Source organism: Notamacropus eugenii, chromosome 7 (assembly GCF_028372415.1).
Source record: "Notamacropus eugenii isolate mMacEug1 chromosome 7, mMacEug1.pri_v2, whole genome shotgun sequence".
Taxonomy (NCBI): domain Eukaryota; kingdom Metazoa; phylum Chordata; class Mammalia; order Diprotodontia; family Macropodidae; genus Notamacropus; species Notamacropus eugenii.
The window spans coordinates 58,849,749-58,874,863 of NC_092878.1; the positions used below are offsets into that span (position 1 = coordinate 58,849,749).

Below are 25,115 nucleotides of genomic sequence, written 5' to 3' on the forward strand. Positions count from 1 at the left end.
TTTTGTTATTCCTAACTTTTCTTCCATTGAGTAGATTTTATGATTATTATTGCCTTTACCTTATCATTTAGCAAATAGTTTATATTTTTGAGCTAAAGGTATCACTATGGCTGATTGTTTGTAAATGTCAAACACACTGGTGGGGGTTGTGAAGTTACTGTGTCAGATAATAAAAGTGTGTTTCCCCCCAAAAAAAACAAAACAAAAAAACAAAACTTTTAAATTAAATCTATACAAGTCTTTTGTGTGTTTTGGTAGATTTTATACATTCTGTAGTTACTTGGAGTGGAATCCCCTTTTTGTTGCTTCTTGATTTTGTTGTTATTATATAAAAATGCTTTTGATTTTTGAAGAATTACTTTTGTAGACTGCAGCTTTGCTGAAGCTGTTAATTATCTTAACTTTTGCTGATTCCCTGGGATTTTCTAAATAGACGATCATATCATTTGCAAATAGAGATAGTTTGATATCCTCTTTAACTATCTTTATGCCAGTAATTTCTCCCTCTTGTGTTACTGCTTTTGCCAGCATTTCTAAAAATATGTGAGTGAGTGTGTGTATGTGTGTGTGTGTTCGTCCTGCATTGCCAAAGAAGACCATGCCATCAGAGAAATGATGACATGACTTGCACTTAACTTTGTTTTGAGTGAGGGAGGACTGTCTAAAAAATATATCAAACAATAGTAGGAAGAATGGGCATACTTGCTTCACTCCCATATATATTGAAAAAGATTGACACAAACCACAGAACGGCTAGAGGGGACCAGCCCAGGGCGAATTCTGCACCCAGAGACCACGGAATATTGGAGTGAGGGAGATTTCTGTTCCGGAGAGACCTGCAAACCTCTCGCGGGGGGACCTTCGCGCCGGGGACTGGGCGCCGGGGCAGGAAGAGGATAGCAGCCCTGCCGCGGCAGCGACACCGTGGGAAAGAGATCCAGCGGCCACGCGGGTCCCCCCACCCACAGAGGGACCTGCAAACCTCTCGCAAAAGGTCCGTTGCGCTGCAGACACGGTGCCCAGCCCGGACCTGCGGCGGCGATGGCGGCCGTGGCTCCGAGAGACAAAGTTCTGAGAGGGATCCGGAGGCGGGATCTTCAGCAGCTGCACGGGCCCCCCACCAATAGGTGACTGACGGGGGTAGGTGAGAGAGTCTCTTTGGCGGGTTGAGAGGGGAGCGTGGTGCCCCCATAGCTCGGGCCCCCCCGGGAGGTGGGGGCTGAGAGGTGGCTGCGGACGGGGAAACGAGCGGGAGCCTGGATCCATTGTGGAAGGTCTGTGTATAAACCCCCTGAGGGAATTGAGCCAGAGAGGCGGCCCTGCCCCTGACCTCAGCACCTGAGCCTAATTTAACACTGAATAACAGCCCTGCCCCCCACCAAAAATCCTAAGGCGGGAAGCAGCATTTGAATCTCAGTCCCCAAACGCTGGCTGGGAGGACCAGGAGGCGAGGTGGATGTGAGGAGAACATTCAGAGGTCAGGCCACTAGGGGGAGACAATGCCAAGAAAAGGGAAAAGAAATAAAACTATTGAAGGGTACTTTATGGGAGGAAAATCACTTCCTCCCTTCCTTTCTGATGGGGAGGAACAAGGCTTGCCATCAGGCAAAGACACAGAAATCGAGGACTCTGTACCCCAGCCCACCCAATGGGCTCGGGCCATGGAAGAGCTCAAGAGGAATTTTGAAAATCAAGTTAGAGAGGTGGAGGAAAGACTGGGAAGGGAAATGAGAGGGATAAGGGAGAAGCATGAAAAACAGATCAGCTCCCTGCTAAAGGAGAACCAAAAAAATCTTGAAGAAATTGGCACCTTGAGAACTAGCCTAACTCAGCTGGCAAGGGAGGTGCAAGGGGCCAATGAGGAGAAGAAGGCTTTCAAAAGCAGAATTAACCAAATGGAAAAGGAGATTCAAAAGCTTACTGAAGAAAATAGATCTCTCAAATCTGGAATGGTACAGATGGAAGCTTTCGACTTTTCGAGAAAGACAGATATCTCAGAACATACCGCGCAGATTCGAAAAATGGAAGATAATGTGAAATATCTTATTGGAAAAGCAACTGACCTGGAAAATAGAATCAGGAGAGACAATGTAAAAATTCTGGGTCTACCTGAAAACCATGATCAAAAGAAGAGCCTAGACATCATCCTCCACGAAATTATCAAGGAAAACTGCCCTGAGATTCTAGAACCAGAAGGCAAAATAAATATTCAAGGAATCCGCAGAACACCGCATGAAAGAGATCCAAAAAGAGAAACTCCTAGGAACATTGTGGCCAAATTCCAGAGTTCCCAGGTGAAGGAGAAGATATTGCAAGCAGCTAGAAAGAAACAATTCAAGTATTGTGGAAATACAATCAGGATAGTACAGCATCTGGCACCTTCTACATTGAGGGATAGAAGGGAATGGAATAGGATATTCCGGAGGTCAAAGGAACTAGGACTGAAGCCAAGAATCACCTATCCAGCAAAACTGAGTATAATACTTCAGGAGAAAAAATGGTCTTTCAATGAAATAGAAGACTTTCAAATTTTCCTGATGAAAAGACCAGAGCTGGAAAGAAAATTTGACTTTCTAACACAAGAATGAAGAGAACCATAGGAAGGCGAACAGCGGAGAGAAATCATAAGGGACTTACTAAAGTTGAACTGTTTACATTCCTACATGGAAAGACAATATTTATAACTCTTGAAACATTTCAGTATCTGAGCACTGGGTGGGAGTACACACACACACACATGCATACACGTACACATACATAGAGACAGAGTGCACAGAGTGAATTGAAGAGGATGGGATCATATACTAAAAAAAAAAAAATGAAATCAAGCAGTGAGAGAGAAATATTGGGAGGAGAAAGGGAGAAGTTATATGGGGCAAATTATCTCTCATAAAAGAGGCAAGCAAATGACTTATTAGTGGTGGGATAAAGAGGGGAGGCAAGAGAAAAACATGAGATCTACTCTCATCACATTCCACTAAAGGAAAGAATATAATGCACACTCATTCTGATAGGAAAACCTATCTCATAATACAGGAGAGTGGGGGACAGGGGCACAAGCAGGAAGGGGGGGAGGATAGAGGGGATGGCATGGGGAGGAGAATGCAGTCCGAGGTCGACACTCATGGGGAGGGAAAGGACCATAAGAAAATAGAAGTAATGGGGGACAGGATAGGATGGAGGGAAATATAGTTAGTCTTATACAACACAACTAGTATGGAAATCATTTGCAAAATTAAACAGATATGGCCTATATTGAACTGCCTGTCTTCCAAGGGGAAGGGGTAGAGAGGAAGGGAGCTAAAGAAGTTGGAACTCAAAGTGTTAGGACCAAATGTAATGTTCTTAGCACTGGGTAACAAGAAACACAGGTTAAGGGGTCAAGAAAGCTATCCGGCCCTACAGGACAAAAGAGAAGACGGAGACAAGGGCAGGGAGGGAGGATAGAGGAGAGAGCAGATAGGTCACAGGGGCAATTAGAAAACTTGGGTCTGGGGGGGGGGAGGGGGAAAAAAGGGGAGAAAATTTGTAACCCCAAATTAAAAGTTTAATAAAATAAAATAAAATAAAAAAAGAAAGAAAAAGATTCTAGTGAATATTGCATATGGTGTTTGCTTTTGATTTTAGAGAGATACTTTTTATGAGACTAAAACGGGGCCTTCTATGCCTGTACTTTGTAGGGTTTTTTTAAGTATAAATGAATGTTATACTTTGTCAAAGGTTGTGTTTTTTCTCCATCTATTGAGATAATCATTTGGCTTTATATGTTTTTGTGTTTTATGTTGATAGTTTTCCTAATATAGAACCATCCTTGCATCCCTCCTATAAATCCAAATTGGTCATAATGAATGATTTATTGGATAAATCCCTATAGTCTGACAGAATTTTATTTGAATCAATATTCATTAATTGTGTTGATCTATAGTTCTTTGTTGTTATTCTTCCCTAGTTTATGTATTAATGTAGAAGGATTCTGGTAGGGTGCTTTCTTATGCAATTTTTGAGAAGATTTTGTGTAGTATAGGTACTAATTGTTCTTTAAAAGTTTGATAGAATTCTCCTATGAGCTCATTGGGTTCAGTATTTCTTTGGTTGTTCTTTTATGGCTAGTTCTATAAACTTTTCAGAGATCTTCTGTCAATCTGGCTATTTTCTGTTTTTGAAGGTATTCCTTTATTTTTATGTCCTCAGTTTTGTTAGCATATGACTTTGTGTAATATGTTCTATTACTTTTTCATTTCTTCTGTTTTTGTTGGAATTTCACCGTGCTCATTTGCTGCTTTATTGTTTTAATTTTAGACACTCTTTAAAACATAACTCTAAATTGCTTTGCAGAATGGTTGAGCCATTTTATAGCTCCACCACCTGTGTATTTATATGCTCCTTTTTCCACACCCACTGAATATCGACTATTCCCATGTTTTATCTTTTTTGTCTATTTTCTCCATGTGAGATAAAATTTCAGAATTATTTTAATTTGCGTTTCTTTTATTTATTATTAGTGATTTGGAGCAGTCTCTATTATATGGTGGTTAATAGTTTGCACTTCATCTTTTGAAAATGGCATCTGGAGTATCCAGTGCCTCACAACATTAGGAAAAATCGTAAGATCATAGATTTATAATTGAAAGGGACCTTAGAGGCTCTTGAGTCCACCCTCCTCATTTTACATATGATGAAGCTGAGGCTGAACGAGGTTAAATGATTTACCCAGGGCTGCCCTTGAAGGAAGACGGATTTGAGGTCTTTTTAAGTCATAGTTCATTGTTCTGCTCACTGTACCGTTTAGTTGCTTGTTCATATCCTTTGACCTTTTTTCCACTGGGAATAGTTCTTGGTCTTATATATTTGTACTATTTCCTTCTACATACATACATACATGTATATGTATACACACATATACATACATGCATGCATACATACATACATACATATACATATATACGTGCATATACATACACACACACACACATATAGGATTGAAGGTCCTTATCAAAGATATCTGATAATAGTTCTTTCCTAAATGTCAGTTTCCATTTTTATTCTAGCTTCAGTTTTTTGAAACATGAAAGCTTTTTAATTTCACATAATTGAAATTATGTTTCATATTCTGAGATTTCCTCCAACTTTGGATTAATATTTTCTCGTGGTTTTTTCTTTTTTTTTAGAAATAATGTGACCTTTTATATTATTGAATATCTATTTGTACAATATTTTTTAAAATTAAATTTTATTTTATTTTCAAACAAAGATGAGCCTTCTTTCTCTCCCACTTTCTGCTTTCCCACCTCCAAATGGGAAAACAAGAAAAAAGCCTTGTTACAAATATATACAGTCAAACAAAACAAAATTTTTCACTGGCCATGTTTGAAAAAAATATGTTTTATTCTGAACCCCTCACTTGTCTGTCAGGATATGTTTCAATGTAAGTCCTCTAGAATCCTAATTGGTTATTACACTGATAAAGGTCCATAGTAGTGTATCTTTACATACATATATATACACACACCATAGCTTGTTTAGTCACTCCCCAGTTTATGGGCACCTCCCCAGATTCCCATTCTTTGTCACTTAAAAAATTGCTTTAAATATTTATGTACAGTCCTAGAATTTGTTTTGTTTAGTACTAAATGGATACTCCCTCCACTCTGTTCCTCTTTCCTCCTATTTTACTAGAGTGAAATGTATTTCTGAACTCCGTGTGTGTGCACATTCATATGTATTCCTCTTTCTTTTAACTAGTTCCGATGAGATGAGGTTCTAGTCTTAGCTGCCCCTCCCCCTTATTTACATAGATATCTACTTGTGCACTTTGATTATGTGAGATCATTTTCCCTAATCTTCCTTTCCCTCTCTTCTTTCCCCCAGTACATTCATCTTCCCCTCTCTTTCCATTCTTTTCTTCAGATCATCAAGATATTACAACCACTCCTAGGCCTTGTCTCATTGGACTCCCTTTATGAACCCTGGTGATGACAGGAATCAGAGAGGACACATATGTCATCTCCCCATCTTCCCTTATCATTGTTCATTCATGTTTACTTTTTTGTTTCTCTTTACTCTTGTCTTTGTACGTCAAAGTTTCTACATAGCTCTAGTCTTTTCATCAGCAATGCTTGGAAGTTCTTCATTTAATTAAAGATCATTTTACCCCCCCTGTCGCATTATACTCAGTTTTGTTAGGTAAGTTATTGTTGGATGTAAGTCCATATTCTTTGCCATCTGGAATACAGTATTCCAAGTTTTTGCTCTTTTGTAGTGGTAGCTGCTAAATTGTGTGTGATTTTGACTATGACTCCTCACTATTTGAATTCCTTCTTTCTGATTGGTTGGTTGAAATATTTTTTCCTTGACCTGGAAGCTCTAGATTTTGGCAGTGATGTTCCTGGAAGTTTTCATTTTGGAGTTTCTTTCAGGAGGTGATTAGTGTATTCTTTCATTTTCCACTTTTCCTTCTGGTTCTAAGAGATCTGTTAGTTTTCTTTCAAAATTTCTTGAAAATTGATGTCTAGGCTCTTTTTAGACTGTTGTTTTGATAGTCTAATGAGTCTTAAATTTTTTCTCCTTGATCAGTTTTCCAGGTGAGTTGCTTTTGCTTTGAGATACCTTGTATTATTTTCTGTTTTTCTGTGGCGTTGTTTTAGTATTTCTTTTTAACTCATGATATCCTTGGTATCTATTTGGTCCATTCAAATTTTCAGGAGATATGTTGCTTGAGCAAGCTTTTTGTACCTCTTATGCCAAGCTATTAGTTAATTTCCTTTCCAATTCTTTCTTCCATAGCTCTCATTTCTTTTCCAGTTTTATCTTCAAGAACTCTCATCCCATTTATTAAAAATATTTTAAAACGTAAAACAAAGCAGTTTTTGCTTCATCTAGGAATGGAGTCTAATTTTAATTGAGTTTGTGACCCAGATGTGTTTTTTCTGAGCCAATGCTTGTAGATGTTTCAGAACCATTATCTTCTGTGTTGGTGTCTTGGGCCTCCCGGCCGCCATCACAGCTGTTTAATGGTGGCATTCTTTTCTTGATTGCTCATTCTTCCAGCCAACTTCTTGACTTCAAATTTTGCTAGGGCTGGGCTCTGTGACACTTCTGGAGGGAAGGTCTGAACTGGTCTTATTTTATTTTTTTAAGCTTTTATTTAGTATTTTATTTTTCCCCAGTTATATGTAAAAACAATTTTTAACATTCGTTTTTAAAACTTTTGAGTTTCAAATTCTCTCCCTTCCTCCCTCCCCACTCTCCCCCACCTTCTTTGACTTCTCAATAGTTATATAATATATATACATACACACACACACATATATATGTATATATACATATATACACATATAATAGTTATACATATAATAGCAAGCAGTTCAATACAGGTCATCATGTAAAACATATCCCTAATAGTCATGTTGTCAAAGAAAACATAAACAAAAGAAAAGCTAAGAAAAAATAGAGAAAGTTAAAAAAGTATGTTTCATTCTGCATTCAGACACTATCACCTCTTTCTCTGGGGATGAATAGTATTCCTCAACCTGAGTCCTTCAGAGATGTCTTGAATCGTTGTATTGCTGAGGATAGCTAAGTCATTCACAGCTTAAAATATTGCTGTTTCTATTTACCTAATACATTTCACATTTCATCTTGAGCTGGTCTTCTTCCTGCTTTGTTGGGGTAATGAGTGTTGTGTTGTTCCAGAATCTCATGGGCAGGCTTGGGACCTACAGGGTTTCAGTGCTCCCAAAGTAATCAGATCCAGGGCAAAAAATGATTACTGCCTTAATTATTTGAGCTCTGCAAGTTCCTGACCTGGGTTTGGGTCCCAGGAAGAGTAGACTTATTGCTGGACTCTTTTGGAATCAGCTAGCTGTGGAGCTGTTTTGGCTCAGAACAGCAGAATTTTAGGTTACCCTTTGCCCCTGAGGATTTTATTGCTGGACATTGGATGGGAGACTCTGTTTCACATTTGGGGTCTGAGTCACATTGCCGATGCTGCTGGTGGTCTCTGAATTACTTCATTTCTTGGTGCTTACAGCTTCCTGACCAGGACACCCCATGGGCGGGTCCCCTTCTCAGGCTATCCAGGATCATCAACCTGGGACTGTCTAGTAGGTGACAAAGCTGGCAGTTCGATGTCCTTTGGCCCTGGTGCACAGCCTCTCTTTGGGTGCTAGTATGCTCCTTGTGCTGTGTGCTCCTTGCCCAACCATGTCCCCAGTGTTGACAGACCTCTCTGGCTGTCTCACTGTGCCATTCTTGGATGGACTAAGGGCTCACTGTGACTTTTTTGCATTTCCCCAACAGGATTCTGTCTGGTGCATTTTCTGAGTCTGTTAGGAGTTTGTGGTGTGGAAGACCTCATTGCACTGCTACTCCTGCTACTCTAACATCTTGGTTCTACACTTCCTCTTGGCTCTGCCCTCACAAGAGTATTGTGATATATGATGGGAGGTGTTCATCTAAACCTATTTTTTCCTAAATATTTTTTGCCATTTTCTCAGCAATTCTTGTTAAATAGAGAGTTATCCTCCAAGTCGTTTGTGTTGTTGAGCTTACTGAATGCTGGATTATTGTTTATTTTCAGTTGATAATTATCTAGTCTGTTTCACTGATCTATTTTTCTGTTTTTTAACAAGTACCTAATGCTGCTTTTGAGGCCTGGAAATGCTGTCCTTCCTGTTTTTTCTCTTCATTTACCCTGAGTTCTACCTTTTATTTCTTCAAATTAATTTCATTGTTTTGTCTAGCCTATAATCTAACATCTGTTAGTTTGAGTGGTACAGCACTAAATATGTACATTAATTTGTTTTCATTTTTGTTCATTTGGTGACCTACAGAATTCTATAGATGGTATTCTTTTTGTGAAATAGTTTAAGGTATTTGAAATGATTATATGATGTCTCTTTGTTCTTTTCCCCTCCAACCATTTTTGTCAGCTGGCTTGCCTAATTTTCCTTTTTTAACTATTAGTTTTTATGTCATAGGACAGGACTAGATAGTGTAGTAGAAGAGACCTGAAACTTGAAGTTGGAAGATACCTGGGTTTGAATTAGAAAGTAGTGTGGCTTAGGGGGTCAAAAATACTTGGGTTTTACTTACTTACTGATTGCGCTATTCCCTAAATCTTGCTTGTAATACTTAACTGACTGTGACCACTTGGATCCTAAGATTTCTCATGCTTGAAAGTGGTGATAATAAGACTCATTGTATGCATCTCAGGTTTATTATTATGAAGATCAAATGAGGTAATGTATGTAAAATGTTAGAAAGTCTTTAAGCCATATAGAAATGTCATTTGTTATAACATCTGGTCTATGATCCATTAGAAGCCATGACTGGCAAAATCATTGCACATTTATAAATTTTTGTATTATAGAAAAAAAATTAACTAGACTAAGCATATAAATAAATATGTGCTATGTGTTTAATTAGGGCTATTTGTAAATATAGAATTATTTACTGGCAGCTCTACATATGTGTTAGTATTTTTTATTCATTTTATAAGGTTTTAATTCATCACTTAAGAAATAAATGTGACCTTTGATAGATGTGATTAGAGCTATAACCTCAAGTACTGCTATTTATACCCACGTGACTTTAACTTCTAACTTTTCTCATCTGTAAAATGAGGGGATTAGTCCAAATTATCTCTAAGACCCTTCCCAGTGTTATATATTATGGTCCTTTACCAAGACCCATTTTCCAGGAAGATACTAATCTTCCTCTAACCTCTAGGTGGCACTACCAGTATTTATAATACTGTATGTTTCTTGGTAAATTTTTGGGATTTGAACTCTGGGGACACTAGACATTGCTTGAGCTCCTTAGATTTTGACTTCTCATTACTTGAAAATTAAGAGAAATGGAGATCAAAAACCATGACTGTTGAAAAGAGAAGGCTGGGCCGGTCCTCTCAAGTGAAGATCAAGAGTCCTTAATCATTTTTGTGTCATGGACTCCTTTGGCAAGTGAGTGAAATTCGCAGAGAAATGTTTTTAAATGTAAAATATATATAGAATTACAAAGGAAACCAATTGTAGTGAAATAAAGTTACAAATATATTTTTGCATGCTTTGTTTATAAGATTCTGAGTTTCTTCCTCTGTTGGAATATAACCTCTTCTGTATTTATTTCTTTGTCATATTAAGCCTTTCCTTCTGCACAGATATTGTGAAGCTACTGAGAATTTGCAGTTTCATAGTTTTAGAATCCCCAGTCTGTAATTCAAATTTGTTCTTTCATGTGTATCTACGATATCACTCTCTGCCAACACCATTAGTTTCTGCCTCAAATTGGGCTTGTTTGGGCATCATATAGTAAAGTTATATATTGTTTTTCAAAGATAGTGTATCGATACTATACAACAGGAGTTCTTAACCCTTTTTGTGTCTAAAATAAGGAGAAGGAAATGAGCATTTATTAAACACCTATCATGTGCCAGGCAGTGGGCACTTTGCAAATATTATCTTATTTGATTTTTACAAGAACTCTGATATATAGATACTATTATTATCCCCATCTTACAGTTGAGGAAACTGTAACAGAAGAAACCTTACCTTTACCCAACGTCTCATAGCTGGCAAGTGTCTGAGGCTGGATTTGTACTCATTCTTTCTTATTCCAGACCCAGCACTCTATTGCACCACTTAACTGCCTCTGAAATACATAGAATTACAAAAAGAAACAAAATAAAGATGTAATTTTTTTTCCCCACCCAAGTTCTGTTGAAATTGATGTGTAGAGTCTAGGTTAAGAATTTCTCCAATTATAAGCCTACATAAGCTTTCTCTCTACATCTCATAATGTTTCTTAACTTGTATAACTTCTTGTGATCCTTTACATTTACCTATTGATTTTTATTTTCATAATCTATGTGATGACTTTCATTCCCAGTCTATAGCTCCTCTGCATCAAAAGATATCTTTTTTCACTGAGATGCTTTTTCTTGCTATCCAAATAAAACCTCAATTTCATCTGGAAGGACAATCACAGAAAGACACCCCTCCCTTATTTTCCCAAAGAGGCAAAAGTGGGAAGATGAGAAAAAAAGCTAGAAATATATATTTATATGTCAGAGTTTTCCCTTCTTTAGAAGGAAAAACAGCTATGCTGAAGCCTATCTCCTTACATTGTTTCTGTCCTTTGACTACAAAAGAAAAGTAAGTGTTGGAAGAAACCTGTAATTTCTCTTAGACCCATTTTAATATTCTGGGAGAGGTTGTAAATTCAGTTCTGTTTTTTAGAATAACTGTCTTATTTTAAAGTTTGAATTTTTAACCTGATAACAGAACTTGAATAGCTAGTTTTAAATTTAGCATTTGAAGTTTTCTTCATTTTGGGTTAAATAACTTTAGAAATCCAAAAGACATTTTGTCTTACCATTTTTGTTTTTTTGTTTAAGTGGACCTGTGATCTCACCCATTTTGATAGTTTATAACTCATTCACACCTGTACATCTTATGTGACTCTTGTGCCCGCTCTCCTAAAAGTCTGTCTCGTGAGGGTGTCCATCCCAACTGCCCTTCCTTTCTTTCAGCATCACAGGGATACCAATAGAGCATCTGTATGCCAGTCATTCTCTGCTCTTACCATCCTGTCTCTTCTTCCTCTCATTTACTTCCTTGATGTCTTTTACTCCTGATCTTTGAAGTTCTCTTTGGCTATATTTTGTGACCTATTCACACAGACCACGTCTTATCATTGCTCTTTGTGTCATATTTATCTTTGATTCTTCAGAGGCAATAATGTTCTGCTTTACAGTACCATATTGTATTACTGGTAAAATATTAATATTAAAGCGATATACCCATGCTTTCATGGGAACCTTGGTCAGCAAAAGAGCTTTGTAATTTCTGAAAAGCCATCAGCCCACTGTCTTCCTTCTTTGGTACTTGGGGCTCAACTTTTTGTCCATCTATACTGTGATCCCAGATCTGTCTACCTGTCTATCTGTCTATCTGTCTCTGTCTATAGATATCTATCTATCTGTAGATACCTATCTAGTTATTCTGTTGGATGAGCTCTACATGGTATCTTTCCAAATGCATATTGATATCTATCAGTCAGTGAACATTTATTAAGTGCCTGCTATGTGCCAGGAACTAGAATAAATGCTGGGAATAAAAGAAGCAAAGGACAGTCCCTGCTCACAAGGAGCTCACAGTGGAATGGGGGAGACAACATGTAAGCAACTAGGTACAAATAATCTATGTAAAGGACAAATTGGAAGTAATCCAGACAGAAGACCATAGAATTAAGGGAGATCAAGAACGTCTTCCTGTAGAAGGTGCAACTTTAGCTGGGACTTGAAGGAAGCCAGGGAAGCCAGTAGAACAAGCTGAGGAGGGAGAGCATTCCAGGCATACAGGATAGCCAGAGAAAATGCCTGGCAGTGATCTGTCTTCACAGAACAGACAGGAGCACAGTGTTGCAGGATCTAATACTGTTGCAGGAAGTAAGATATAAGAAAATAGGAAAACTGGAGAGGGTCCTAGGTTATATAAGGCTCTGAAGGCCAAACAGAAGATTTGTATTTGATCCTTGAGGTAATAGGGAGTCACTGGAGTTATTGAATAACTGGGATGGAGGTGACATAGTTGCACTTGTGCTTTAGGAAAATCACTTTGGTGGCAGAATGAAAGATGGTTTGGATGAGAGAGAGACCTGAGGCATACAGACCCACCAGTAGGCTACTATAATAGTCCAGATGTGAGGTGATGAGGGCCTGTACCAGGGTGGTGGCAGTGTCAGAGGAGAGAAGGGAACACATGCAAGAGATATTATGAAAGTAAAATTGACAGGCTTTAGCGACAGCTTACAAAGAGGAAGGTGCAGTTCAGAATGAGTTGAAGATGATATACAGGTTGTAAGCCTGTGTGACTGTGAGGAATAGTGTTCCTCTCAACAGTAATAGGTAAATTAGGAAGAGGGGAGGTATTAGGGTGAAAATAATGATTTCAGTTTTGGAAATATTGGCATCCAGTTCAAGAAATGTATTGGGCAGTTGGAGATGTGAAAGTGCAGATCAGCAGAGAGGTTAAGGCTGGATAAATTTGAGAATCATTAGCATGGAGATGATAATTGAATCCATAGGAACTGATGAGATCACCAAGTGAAACAGTATAGAAGGAAAAGAGAAGAGGACTCAGGTCCAAGCCCTGTGAGACCCCCATAGTTAGAAAGTGCTGTCTGGATGAAGAGGACTAGGAAGGAGTAGTGTGATAGGTAGGAGGTAAACTGGGCAAGAATGATGTCCCAAAAACCTGGAGAGAATAGAGTGTCATGGAGAAGAAGATCACCACAGTCAAAGAGGTCAAGAAGGATGAGGGCTGATAAAAGGCCATCAGATTCTGCAGTTAAGAGATGATTAGTAATTATGGATGGAGCAGTTTGGGTTGAATGATAAGATCAGAAGCCAGACTATAGAGAGTTAAGAAGAGAGGAAGGGAGAGGAAGTGGAGACACTTATTGAAGGTGGCCTTCTCAAGGAGTTTAGCATCAATAGAGAGAAGAGATATGAGACTATAGAAGATGGGGACGAGAAGCATCAAGGAGGACAATTTTTTGAGGCCAGGGAGATGTGTTTGTAAGTAATATAGAAGTAGCCAATAGATACAGTTAAATTGAAGATAAGCGAGTGAGGATAATAGAAAGGGCTGTCTCCTAGAAGAGACAGGATGGATTGGGATCTGTTATACAGGGGAGGACTTAGCAAGGAGAAGGCAACAGAAGTTCATTATCCATTTGATCTGCTGTAGATTGACCAGCCACACTCTGTGAAGTGATTAAAAATCTCATCTGTTCTGTAGTTTACACTGCAAAGGGCTATACTGGGCTCAATGCAATGAGCAAAATGTAATCCACAAACTACTGTACCTGAGTCAGTTATCTTGCAAAGTCAGAATTAGAGTTTTTTAAAAAAAGAATAAGAAAAATATATGCCACATAATCAAAACAATTTAACCTTGAATTATTTAAAAAACAATTGAACATCAAAAATGTTAAATGTACAGCAAAAATGACACGAATACCTGCTGTAATAATTTCACTGTGAAGCTTAACAACAACAAGTTAATTGCTGCCACAGAGACTAATAGAGCCCAGAAAGCTTTAGTGAACAAATATCTGACTTCCTTGCCAAATAGGAAGAGATGACTGCCAATCATTTGTAAAATCTTATGAAAACAAATGATGGATGATTATGGACAGCATCATCTCATAAAAAAGAGAAGCATTAGAAAGTGAAACTAGTGTTAAGAAAACTTGACAAAATACTCTTTTTTTATGAGTATGTAAAATATTGAGGAAATAAAATTTGTTTTCTGATGTTATTGTTTTCTTTGTCCTCAAATTTTTGCTCAATTAGTGGTGGCAAGTTGTATTGCATTTTGACCCAGAGGAGGTAGGCAAATTTTAGTGACTTCTTATCTGTGTGACCTTGGGCAAGTCACTTTTCTTTCTGGATCTCAGGTTCTTTCCCTATAAAATCAGTGTGTTGGGCTAAGTGATGTGTTAGAGAATCTTTCTAGCTCCAAATCCTGCAGTCTTTAAATAAAGAAGCTGAACTATAAGACTTCTCAAAGTTCATTCTGGCTTCAAGAATCTGTGCATGAAATCAGAGCAACTCTGAGGTACCACATCACACCTATCAGCTGGCTAACATGATAAAACAGAAAGATGATAAATGTTGGAGAAGATGTGGGAGTGTTGGCACACTAATTTGTTGTTGATGGAGCTGTGGGCTGATCCAACCATTTTGGAGAGCAATTTGGAACTATGCCCAAAGGGCTACAAAAATGTGCATCCCCTTTGATCCAGCAATATTGCTTCTAGGACTGTATCCCAAAGAGATCTTAAAAATGGGAAAAGATCCCACATATTCAAAAATATTTATAGCAGCTCTCTTTGTGGTGGCCAAGAACTGGAAACCAAGGGGATGCCCATCAATTGGGGAATAGCTAAACAAGTTGTGGTATATGAATATAATGGAATACTACTGTGCTATAAGAAATGATGAACAGGAGGACTTCAGAGAAGCCTGGAAGGACTTATATGAACTGATGCTGAGTAAAAGGAGCAGAAACAGGAGAATATTGTACACGGTAACAGCCACAGTGTGCAAGGAATGTTTGTGATAGACTAAGCCCTTCAGAGCAATACAAGGACCTAAAACATCCTCAGAGGACTCTTGAGGCAAAATGTCATCCACATCCAGAGAAAGAAGTATGGAATCAGAATGCAAAATGAAGCAGATACTTTTCTCTTGTGTTATGTTTTGTTTTGTTTTGTTTTTCTCCCATTCGTTTGAATTCTTCTGCTGTATGACTAATGTGAAAATGTGTTTAATAAGAACGTATGTGTAGAACCCATAAAAGATTGCATGCTGTCTCAGGAAGGGAGGGGAGAAGGAGTGGGAGAAATTAAAGATTTATGGAAGTGATTGTTGAAAACTAAAAACAAATTAAATTTTAAAAAAATTAAAACAAAAAACAAAAAAAAATGAAAAACAACTTATCGCCACAAAAAAAAAACAAAAAAAGAATCTATGCATGATTGCCTAAATATATGCTGATGGTCTCTTCACTTGCTTTTTAGGTTTGTATGTCATGAGGTCAGCAGGGGGCACTGGCGGTCTGTGTCATTGGAGGGAGGGTGAAATGCAGAGAGGCTTTTCTGCTAAGATGGTGCCGGATTCTTTTTCTTCTCAGACAGAGAGGTGGAATCCAAAAAAGCCTTTGTATTAGATTTTATAGCTTTAGTTGGGTCCAGTGTTAGGTCTAAATGATTTGACAAGATCCTTTTAGAAGATGAAGCTAACACCCACTTTTTCAGTGAAACAAGAAAAATAAAATTAAACAAAATTGAACTGAAATCCAAATGTGCTATCAGAGACCCAAGGATCTGCTGCTCTAACAGTTCAGGGAAAAGTGAAGTTTTATGCAGGGACCCGTAAGTGTTCAGCAATGCTGGGGATTTCATGGTGGGCACTGAGTGATGTCTGAACTTTCTTACTGTCTCCGCAAATATTATTCATTCAAAAAGGACCAGAAAGTAACTGTGGCCCCTCCCTTCTATAAGCCCTTCTTCAGTAGCCCTCCTTGCTAATTAGCACTGGCTCCACAGGGATATTTACCTTTTCTCTGTTGGATTCCTGTGGTTTTTAAAGAATTCAGGTGCTTGGTTGTTGCCAAAGAATTCAGATTACCTCACAGGCTGCATGCTGTCCAGAGTCTAAAACCCCAGCCAGAGAAAGGGAAGAGACAACGACAGCAAGGGGGGAAGTTCCCCAATGCTTGTTGTCCCCCCTCACTGGCAGGGCCTTGCTGTTTGTGGACCTTGAACCATTCCTGGCTCTGGAGGCAGGGGATCAGCCTGGTAATCCCTTCCCCAGACGGCTCTGTAGGGCGCTCCCTACTCACTGTAGCACTTTGGCAGGCTCCCTGCTGCAGCTGGTTAACAGAAGATCAGAGAGTCCTTGGGCCTCTTGTTCCCTTCCAATAGGGTTTGTCTGGGTCAGGCCAAGATGAAACCCAGTGGCTCCTGGCAATGCAGTTTGATTCGCTGTCTCCTCACCTTCCAAAGGCCTTGGCTTGGAGTCACCAAAGCCACTGATGCCGCGTATTGTTGCCACGGTCTTCCCATCCATCCTCTTCCTCCTTGTCATTTGTAGAAGATTGTCTTTCCAGATTATAAACTCTTTGAAGGCAGAGAAGGTAGAGACTGTTGTTTTCATCTCTGTATCTGCAGTGTAGTATGTAGTCTCATGCATAGTAGGAATTTAATGAATATTTGTTTGTTGAATACTTCCTAGATTGTCAGAAGTATGGGTTGTATCTGTCCTGGCCATTTTGCCCATGCCTTTAGTTTGCAAAGTGCTTTACAAATATTCCTCTCATTTTTCTTCATACAACAATCCTGGGAGATAGGTGCTATTATATTACACCTGTTTTACAGATGAGGAAACTGAGGGCAAACTAAAGTTAAGTGATGTGTCCAGGGTCACACAGCTAGTTAAGTGTCTAAAGCAAAATTTGAACTCAGGTCTTCCTGACTCCACATAAAGTATTACTTTGCTTAGCTACCTTATAGTGACTGAATTGGGTCTTAGTGATCCAATTAACTTCCTTCTCTTTGATTCCATATTTATAAAGGGATAAAGACATGAAGTAAACAATCTAGCATTACCTTAGGCAATATTGAATGTTCATTGATTCTATTCTTTATGTCATAATTCTTGTTTTAGACCAGTTCCACATCTACTTTACAATGAATTAAGTATGCACCCTCTGTCTCTCACTCTCAGAATCTTAACATAGTAAATTAACAACCCTAGGCATGATTCTCAAAATGAGTTTGGAAACAGAGGTCTTTGATACGTAACTAAAATGGAAGTAGAAACTTTGGCATGAGAAATTTTTATCAGAGAATAAATATATTCCACAGATTTATTTATTAGCGCCCCCCAAAATGATATTACTCTACAAAGTACCCCAAGACTTAAGTTGACAATTGCTTACTGAAAAGTAAATTAAAATATAACTGATAAATGGAATCCTCAAGCTATATCATAAGGTGATCAAGGACAAAAAAAAAAAGCATGAGGGTTGAGAGGGCTTTGCAATTTACCTTAAAGGAAATCTTAGTACTATATTTTACACACTGAAAAATGCTGTATAAAATATAGTGCCAAGATTCCCTTTAAGATAAATTGAAGCATTTAACTGTTTGGTCATTTTAGTCCTGTCCCATTCTTTGTGATCCCATTTAGGGTTTAGCTCATTTTACAGATTAAGAACTGAGATGAACAGATTTAAGTGACTGGCCTAGGGTTAAATAGCTAGTAAGTGTCTGAGGGCAGATTTGAATTCAGAAAGATGAGTCTTCCTGACTATAGGCCTAACACTCTTTCCACTGTACCACCTAACTGCCCTGAAGTATTTAGACTTAACTGTAATAGATCATCAAAGTATCAAATAAAAATAAAATAAAAAGTATTTGACTTAAGTATTATGAAATCTGATGCAGTATGAAAGCTTAGTTTAAAGGAAAGGGCTGAAAATGCAAGAAAATAAACTGAAAAGAACCGGCTTAATTTAATTTGATTGTGAAGTCCTTTGGTTCTATTGGTGAGGTGAAAGTTGTAATACACTCTTCCCTTCAACCACACACCAGCTTTTCACTAATTCTTGTCTTCTTTTCTCTCAAATGAGTATTTTTTAAGAGTGCTTAGCACACTGCCTGGCACATAGTGGGTGCTATATAAATGCTTATTCCTTTTTCCCTGAATTCTGTCATTAGATGTCTTCCTTGACTCATTCTTGTTATCTTCTCCCTACTTTGCATCTCTAGCAAACAGCTTTTGCTCCTTGAATGATGTTTTCATGAAGTTTTATTTTGAAATGCATCAGGAATACACATTTTCAGTCAATGGATGAGGTGTAGAGGCAAGGGAATCTATTTCTGTGTAGATGTCAGATCTTGTACAAAGAGGAATATTGGAGCTCCAGAGGGATGTGTTGGGTACCAGAGCTTTAGTGAGGAACTGGACCTCAGTCATCATCTAACTCAACCCAGATCCTATCTATAAAGCCCCTGACAAGAGGCTGTTCATCTTTTGTTGAAAGCCTTCCATTAAGTGGGACACAAATTTCTGAATTAGACCATTCCACTTTGGAATAGCCCTCATTGTTAGGAGGGTCTTCTTTCCATCAAAACTAAGTTTGCCTCATTGTCCCTTCTATCCATGACTTATTGTTATGCCTCCAGAGGCTAACCAGAAGTCTAATTCCTCTTACATGTTATAATGCCTTTTAAATACAATCCCAATGCCTGAGTAGCTATGTGGAGCAGCAGATAGAGTGTTGGAAGACTCATCTTCATGAGTTCATATCCAGCCTCAGAGACTTATTTTTACAGTGTGACCCTAGACAGGTCACTTAACCCTGTTTGCTTCAGTTTCCTCATCTGTAAAATGAGCTAGAGAAGGAGATAGAAAACCATTCCAGTATCTTTGCCAAGAAACATGAAAAGTCAGGCACGGCTGAAACAACTCAACAACAACAATCACCATGTTTCCCTTAAGTCTTATTCAGGTTAGTGATCTCCTATTTTCTTCATCCGATTATTATGTGACATGAACTTGAAGCTTTTCCTATCCTGGTTGCTGTTTTCTGGATTTTCCCTAGCTTCCTGTTTCCCTTCTTAAAATGTAGTACCCAGAACTGAACATTGTATTCAAGATATGTTTTCACTAGGTTTGAGTATAGTAGAACTGACCCTTCTTTATTCCTGGTCCCCATACCTCTCGGTTTAGTCCAAGATTTCATTAGCTTACAGTTACGTTGAGCTTACAATTCACTAATCTAGGTTTGTTGACCAAGGTACATTAGTACAACTCACTTGAGTGGAGGGGCTTAATTTTCTAAAATGTTTTATCTTTTTTTTTAGCCCATTATTGTTTTGGGGGAGAAGGTGGCATTTGGTGTGTTATTGTGAGGTAATATCTCTGCAGTTTTTGTGGCGCCAAGGAGGACCTTCTTGCATTTCACAGGAACTTCATTCAGTAACTGCACTAGAACGGGAAAGTGTCTTTTGGAGGAATATTAAGATGTATAGACAAAACTTACTCAGTACAAAGTAAAATGACTGAAAGTAATAATGTAACTAGAAATTTCTGAAAGTCTGTGGTCCTTTTTGTTTATTAACAAGAAAATAATGTTCTCTAAACTCTGGGACGCTAACCATTCCTGCTTGATATCAGTTTCTTTCCTTGCTCTCTCTGCTCTGCTATACATTTTTGGTATTGCATTTGTGAAAGTAGTGAGTGGGTGGTTGAGAAGGAAAAGAGAAGAAAATTTTAAATGACATCCTTAGGTATAGTACTAATACATTTTGTTTTCATAGACTGTGCAGACATATTAAAATTAATTTGTAAATTACCTGACACTCCCACCTATTTTCATAGAATTAGATACAGTGTTTCAGAAAAACACTAGAGTGAAGGGTGATGATGTTGTTCCAAAGGTGTGTGAGCAGAAATGAGTAATTATCTAAGTAATCCAATTTTGTTGATACTGAATCTCATTCGAAGTATTGACTGCCATGCCTCATTCAGAATAGCTCCATGGGTACACATCCTTTATGCTCCTCCATTCTTTTGATTTTAGTCCAGTCTATCAGATTTCCAGTATATCAATATAAATATATGCCTACATATTGCTGTCAGTCTTCCCACATAGACAGTGTGATTCTCCTTGCTTTATGTTTACTTGCTCCATTATTTCTATGATCATACATGTATATATAAGATTACATATAAAAAATATATGCATATGTGTGCATACATATGTATATGTAAACATACATGTGTAGTTGTGTATACATACATGTGTTTATGTATAAAAGTATATGTGTGTGTGCACATGTGTATACGTTTTGTGAATGAATTCTGTGTTTTGGTGCTTATTCTTATCTTCCTTTCCAGTCCTGAGATTAGTTTGTTGCGCCATGCCATCCATCTCTTGCACTGCTGCTCTCGCTCTTTTCTTCCTATATAAACAGTGTGATTCTCCTTACTTCTACTCACTCACCCCATTTATTTCTATGAACCTCAATTCCAAGACTCATGTCTCAGCCCTGGCCCTTTATTGCTCACTTTATATTAACAAAAGGTATTTGATACTAATGAGCCCTGTTCTCCTGCCTTGCTCTTTTTCTGAGCCCAGACACTAATTTGATACTGCCTTTTTGCCACTTTGTGTTATTTGATTCCTTAATTCTTGCCTATATATTCCCTCTGTTTTGAGAGGGGAAAGTTTTTTGGCATTTCACTTTGAATCTTGCTTTTAGGTTTGCAACTGTGAGATATGATCAAGGAGCTAAGAACATACGGAACCAGTTCATGCACCTGACCAACTACAGCGTGAACAAGAAGAGTGGCGACTATGTCAGGTAGAATTGGTGGCTAGGTCCCAGAACCCTGGAGGGAGGGGGGGAGCAAGGAGGAGGTAGAGGCAGGCTCTGCATTGGTCCCAGTCAGCTGCTGGCAAATGAATCCTGATGAAGATTTTTGTATTTCTAGGTGGGGAGTGAACCTCACATTCATATTTAGTGGGTGTGAGTGAAATTGACTATTGCTGGCAGGTGGTGGAGGATAGGCTTTGGACTGCTTTTTTCATTTCTGGCACAGCTACAATATATCCTTCCTTCCTTGTTAAAAAACCTTTCTTCACCTTTCTGTATTTCCTCATTTTCTAAGGTAAGAGTAATGATTGCTTTAAAGATCATTGGGAGATGTTGCCTTTTGAAAAGCAAGAAATGAGACTATCTTGGAAGAGGACTCAGTGGAATGGAGGACTGGCCCTTTTCTTGGAAACATTTTCTCTGTTCTGTTTTTCTTTCAAACTCAACAATTTAGCCAGAAAATGGAAAAATAAAAGAGAAACCCAAATAGTTACTTTTTGCTCAGACTAAAAATAGGTTCATAGCAGGTCCAAGAAAAGAAAGAAACCAGGAATCTGCAGGGATTGGAATAGGAGCTAGAATTTTACAGGTTTAATTGAACTTCCCTTCACTAAGGTTTGGTATGGTTAAAGAAATCATATCCTTCATTTTAGCAGGTTATCAGTGTGAATGGAGGTGTGTGAGGGGAACAACTTGATGTGACATAAAACATCTAAATTCCCACAGAACAATAAACTGTGAGACTTTCAACATTCTTGGAACCTCCAGCCCATGACACAGAACCCTATACACAATAGCCACTTATAAATGTTTGTTGAGTTTTTAATGTTGGGATTCTGTCATGGCATATCATTACTTACAATGGGGATGGGACCTGTGATTTCATTGGTGTTGGACGTTCCATTGGTGTTGGAGGTGCTAGCCACACAACTTACAACACTCCTGAGTGTTGGCTCAAACCAGATTAAAGTGCATTTAGCAGAAAAATAAATAAAAATACAGTAAAACACAGTAATGTTAAAATGTGGTTTTCTAAGTTAATCTGCAGCCCTCAGGGATCCTTATGTACAGTGTTGTGGCCCCTGTCTCTATTTGAGTTTGATACCAGTGGTGTAGGAAACTCTCTAGTAAGGAAACTACCTCTACCAGTGTAGGTCAATATCTTCTCTGCAGCTTCAGGGCCTGGAGAGGTGAAGGTATTTGCCCAGGCTCACAGAGCCGGTATGGTTCTAGAGGAAGGATTAGAATTCAAGTTTTCCTTCCTCCAAGGTTGTCTCCCTATCCATGATGCCTTGCTTCCCCTTTTCTTTGTAATAGTACTATAGTTTGTGAAATTTACTGATGCCCTGGTGTAAGTCTGTTAGCTAAAACCCAAGACTGAGAAAGAGGCAAGGGAAAATAAGGAACTTATTTCAGGTGCGAAAGCACAATCATATTTGGTTAATAACCTTGCCTCATCTGACCTGTTTTCCTCTGACAGGAGCACCAAGGGATGTTTTGTGGGACAGCATGAAATTTTCTTCAAAGATTATAGGCAGATCTCCAAATTTTCCAGTCTATGTACTGTCCACAAATGTCTTTAAACCTTTCTTAGATCATTTTAGATTTTTGACTTACCATTTTCCCTCTAGTAACTAAACACCATTATTTGGATAAGACAAAATTAGCCTTTCTTCTTACCACCACAGAATATGGAAAGTGTATAACTTTTGACTTTCATTCATGTTAATATGATGAAGGAAACAGGACTATAGAGTGGATAGCAAAAGAGAGAGAAGGGAGAAGATGTGTTTTCTGTGGAATTTATGTGAACAAGAAAACCATTCAAAAAGAATCTTATTCTTTAAGACAAAAAGCCTAAAGCCACGTGTGACCCCTGATTCCTTGATTTGTTTTTAGTTGTGATGATCCTGAAGTGGAAGATTATGGGAACAAATGGAGCATGAGTGCAATGCTTAGGTACCTGAAACAAGAAGGGAAAGACACAACTGGTGAGTAGCCAAGTATTTCTCACTTTTGTTCCTTCCCCAGTGGAATGATGGAATAAAGTAGCCTTTGTCTCCTGCTAGATGTCACTATTATTGGCTTCATGATACTAAGGCAGAGAGAGCTGTCAGACAGGATTATGGATATTGGTGTTAGGTACTTGTTCCTGCTACTTCAGAAAAGAAAGAACAGTTGTTTCTATGGGGTAATCCCTTTCATTTGCTTCTTGGACTAAAGCGTAAAACTCTATTAGCCCTCAAATTATTGGTGGAAGCAATTTCATTTCATTTGACAAATTGTATCTATATTTTTCCCATGTGAAACCTTGAGTTCAGATTCTTTCAAGCAGATTATATTGCCATCTGATCAGTTTGGCATTAAGCATAGACAATGAGTATATTTCTATGCTTAATGCCAAATTGTCAAGGGCATTAAAGTAGATAAGGTTCATGATTCCAAGCAATACGAAAACACAATTTTGCTAAAGGAGTATTCTTAGTCTACTAGGAAAAAGCCTTATAGTAAAGAAATACTTGTTTTCAAATATTCAAAAGATTGTCATGTGAAAGGGGGTTATATTTATTTTGTTTGGCTGTAAAGGAAACAAGAGGTAGAAGTTACGTAGGCATATTTGACTCCGATCTAAGGAACAAACTGCTCCTTTGTGTGGTAGTGGCTTACTTCTCACTTGAAGACTTCAGGAAAAGAGAAGAAGAACACTTCTCAGATATACTGGAGAGAGAATTCTTACTCAGGTTTGAGTTGGACTAGATAGATCCTTTGGTCCTTTCCAACTCTTGAGATTCTGTATTTCTTTGTGAATTTAAGGGGAAAATAGGTATCATTTCTAGAATAGGAATGCTTTTTTCCTTAAGTAGATACCTCTGTGCATTTGCACGCACGTGTAAGTACTGACATCCTGGACTATATTGTCATTTGTGCTTTTTTTCTCGAAGAGGTCCATGACATCAGGAAGGTGATGCCATGACATGCAAGTGAATTGAATTTAAGTGAGGGAGGGTTGTACAAAGTCACCAGCCTCACTTTTTCTTCCAGAGTCATCTGGGTCCAGTGACAAGATATAGATCAGCATGACTAGAAATGACCTTTTCCCTCCCAACCCCCACCCAGGACTATATATACTTCCTTCAACTACCTATCCAAAGGGAGAATATCCGGATGTTTTTGGACTTGGGCACATATGCTTGTGTGAATACGATCTAGGGTGCAGTACATGCAATTTTGTATTTCTTTCTTCATATTGGTTTGTTTGTTTGTTTATTTTGCAGCACTGATGGCCCATGTAGAGGATCTCATCATTAAAACTATTATCTCTGCTGAACTAGCTATCGCTACTGCTTGTAAAACCTTTGTTCCTCACCGCAGCAGTTGTTTTGGTAAGAAGATTTAAAAAGCCTAATAGTGAACTGTGATAAGATTCTGGAGCAGGGCAGGCATGATGAGTGTGGGTGTGGGATGCCACTAAGAGGGCAATTTAGAGATGACTAGATATCTGTGTGGGGTGAGAGTGGTTAGAGCTACGTATTGGGGTCTCATCAAACTGTGACCAAAAAATGCCTTTTATGGTCTGTGCAGAAATATTGGTCTAGCAAATGTATTCCAGAACTCACTGGCAGAGATACACTGGGAATTCTTCCAAGGAGCTTTGGCTGGTACTAGTGTGTTGTTTCTTCTATTTTCTAGTGACTCCTCCTTTTTTGTTTTACTCTTCTTTCTGGTCAGCCTCCCTTCTTTCTCTTCATCCCTGATTGCACAGAGGAGTTCTAAAGTAGTTTCTTCTGGAGACTAGTCACCTGCCGACCAATCTTAGCCACAAGCAAAGGTCAGAGAGGTACTCATTCAGATGTGGGCCTAGCTGTCACTGGAGTCTTGAGGCTGAAGTTATTGATAAGAAAATGGTCATTGTGCCCTGACTATTGAACTCAAGGATGAAAACAGTAAGAATAAAAGATCTATAACTTGGCTTGAGTGCATGAAATTCATAGCTATACATTTTTTACTGAAGGAGCTCAGTATCGGGAATTGTTGAGATCATGACTAAAGGTTGGAACAGGCAAAGGAGAACCTTAAATTCTATAGCAACGTTAGTATAGCTGTGGACTGATCCATTAAGAACTGGGTCTTAATTATCTGATGCATTTTAAATGACCTAT

At 38.4% G+C, this 25,115-nt stretch overlaps 1 protein-coding gene across 19 annotated transcripts in view; it reads left to right on the forward strand.

Moving 5' to 3' along the window:
- TTLL5 (tubulin tyrosine ligase like 5) overlaps positions 1-25,115 on the forward strand; it is a 387,986-nt gene that overhangs the window by 52,168 nt on the left and 310,703 nt on the right. For all 19 annotated transcript variants that reach the window (XR_011970265.1, XM_072623519.1, XM_072623508.1 and 16 more), the window contains 3 exons: positions 20,842-20,943; positions 22,855-22,946; positions 24,231-24,338. Coding sequence is in view for 18 of the 19 variants with exons in the window: in XM_072623519.1 (XP_072479620.1) it covers positions 20,842-20,943; positions 22,855-22,946; positions 24,231-24,338 (302 nt within the window). In the remaining variant the exon portion in view is untranslated. The remainder of the gene's footprint in view (positions 1-20,841; positions 20,944-22,854; positions 22,947-24,230; positions 24,339-25,115) is intronic.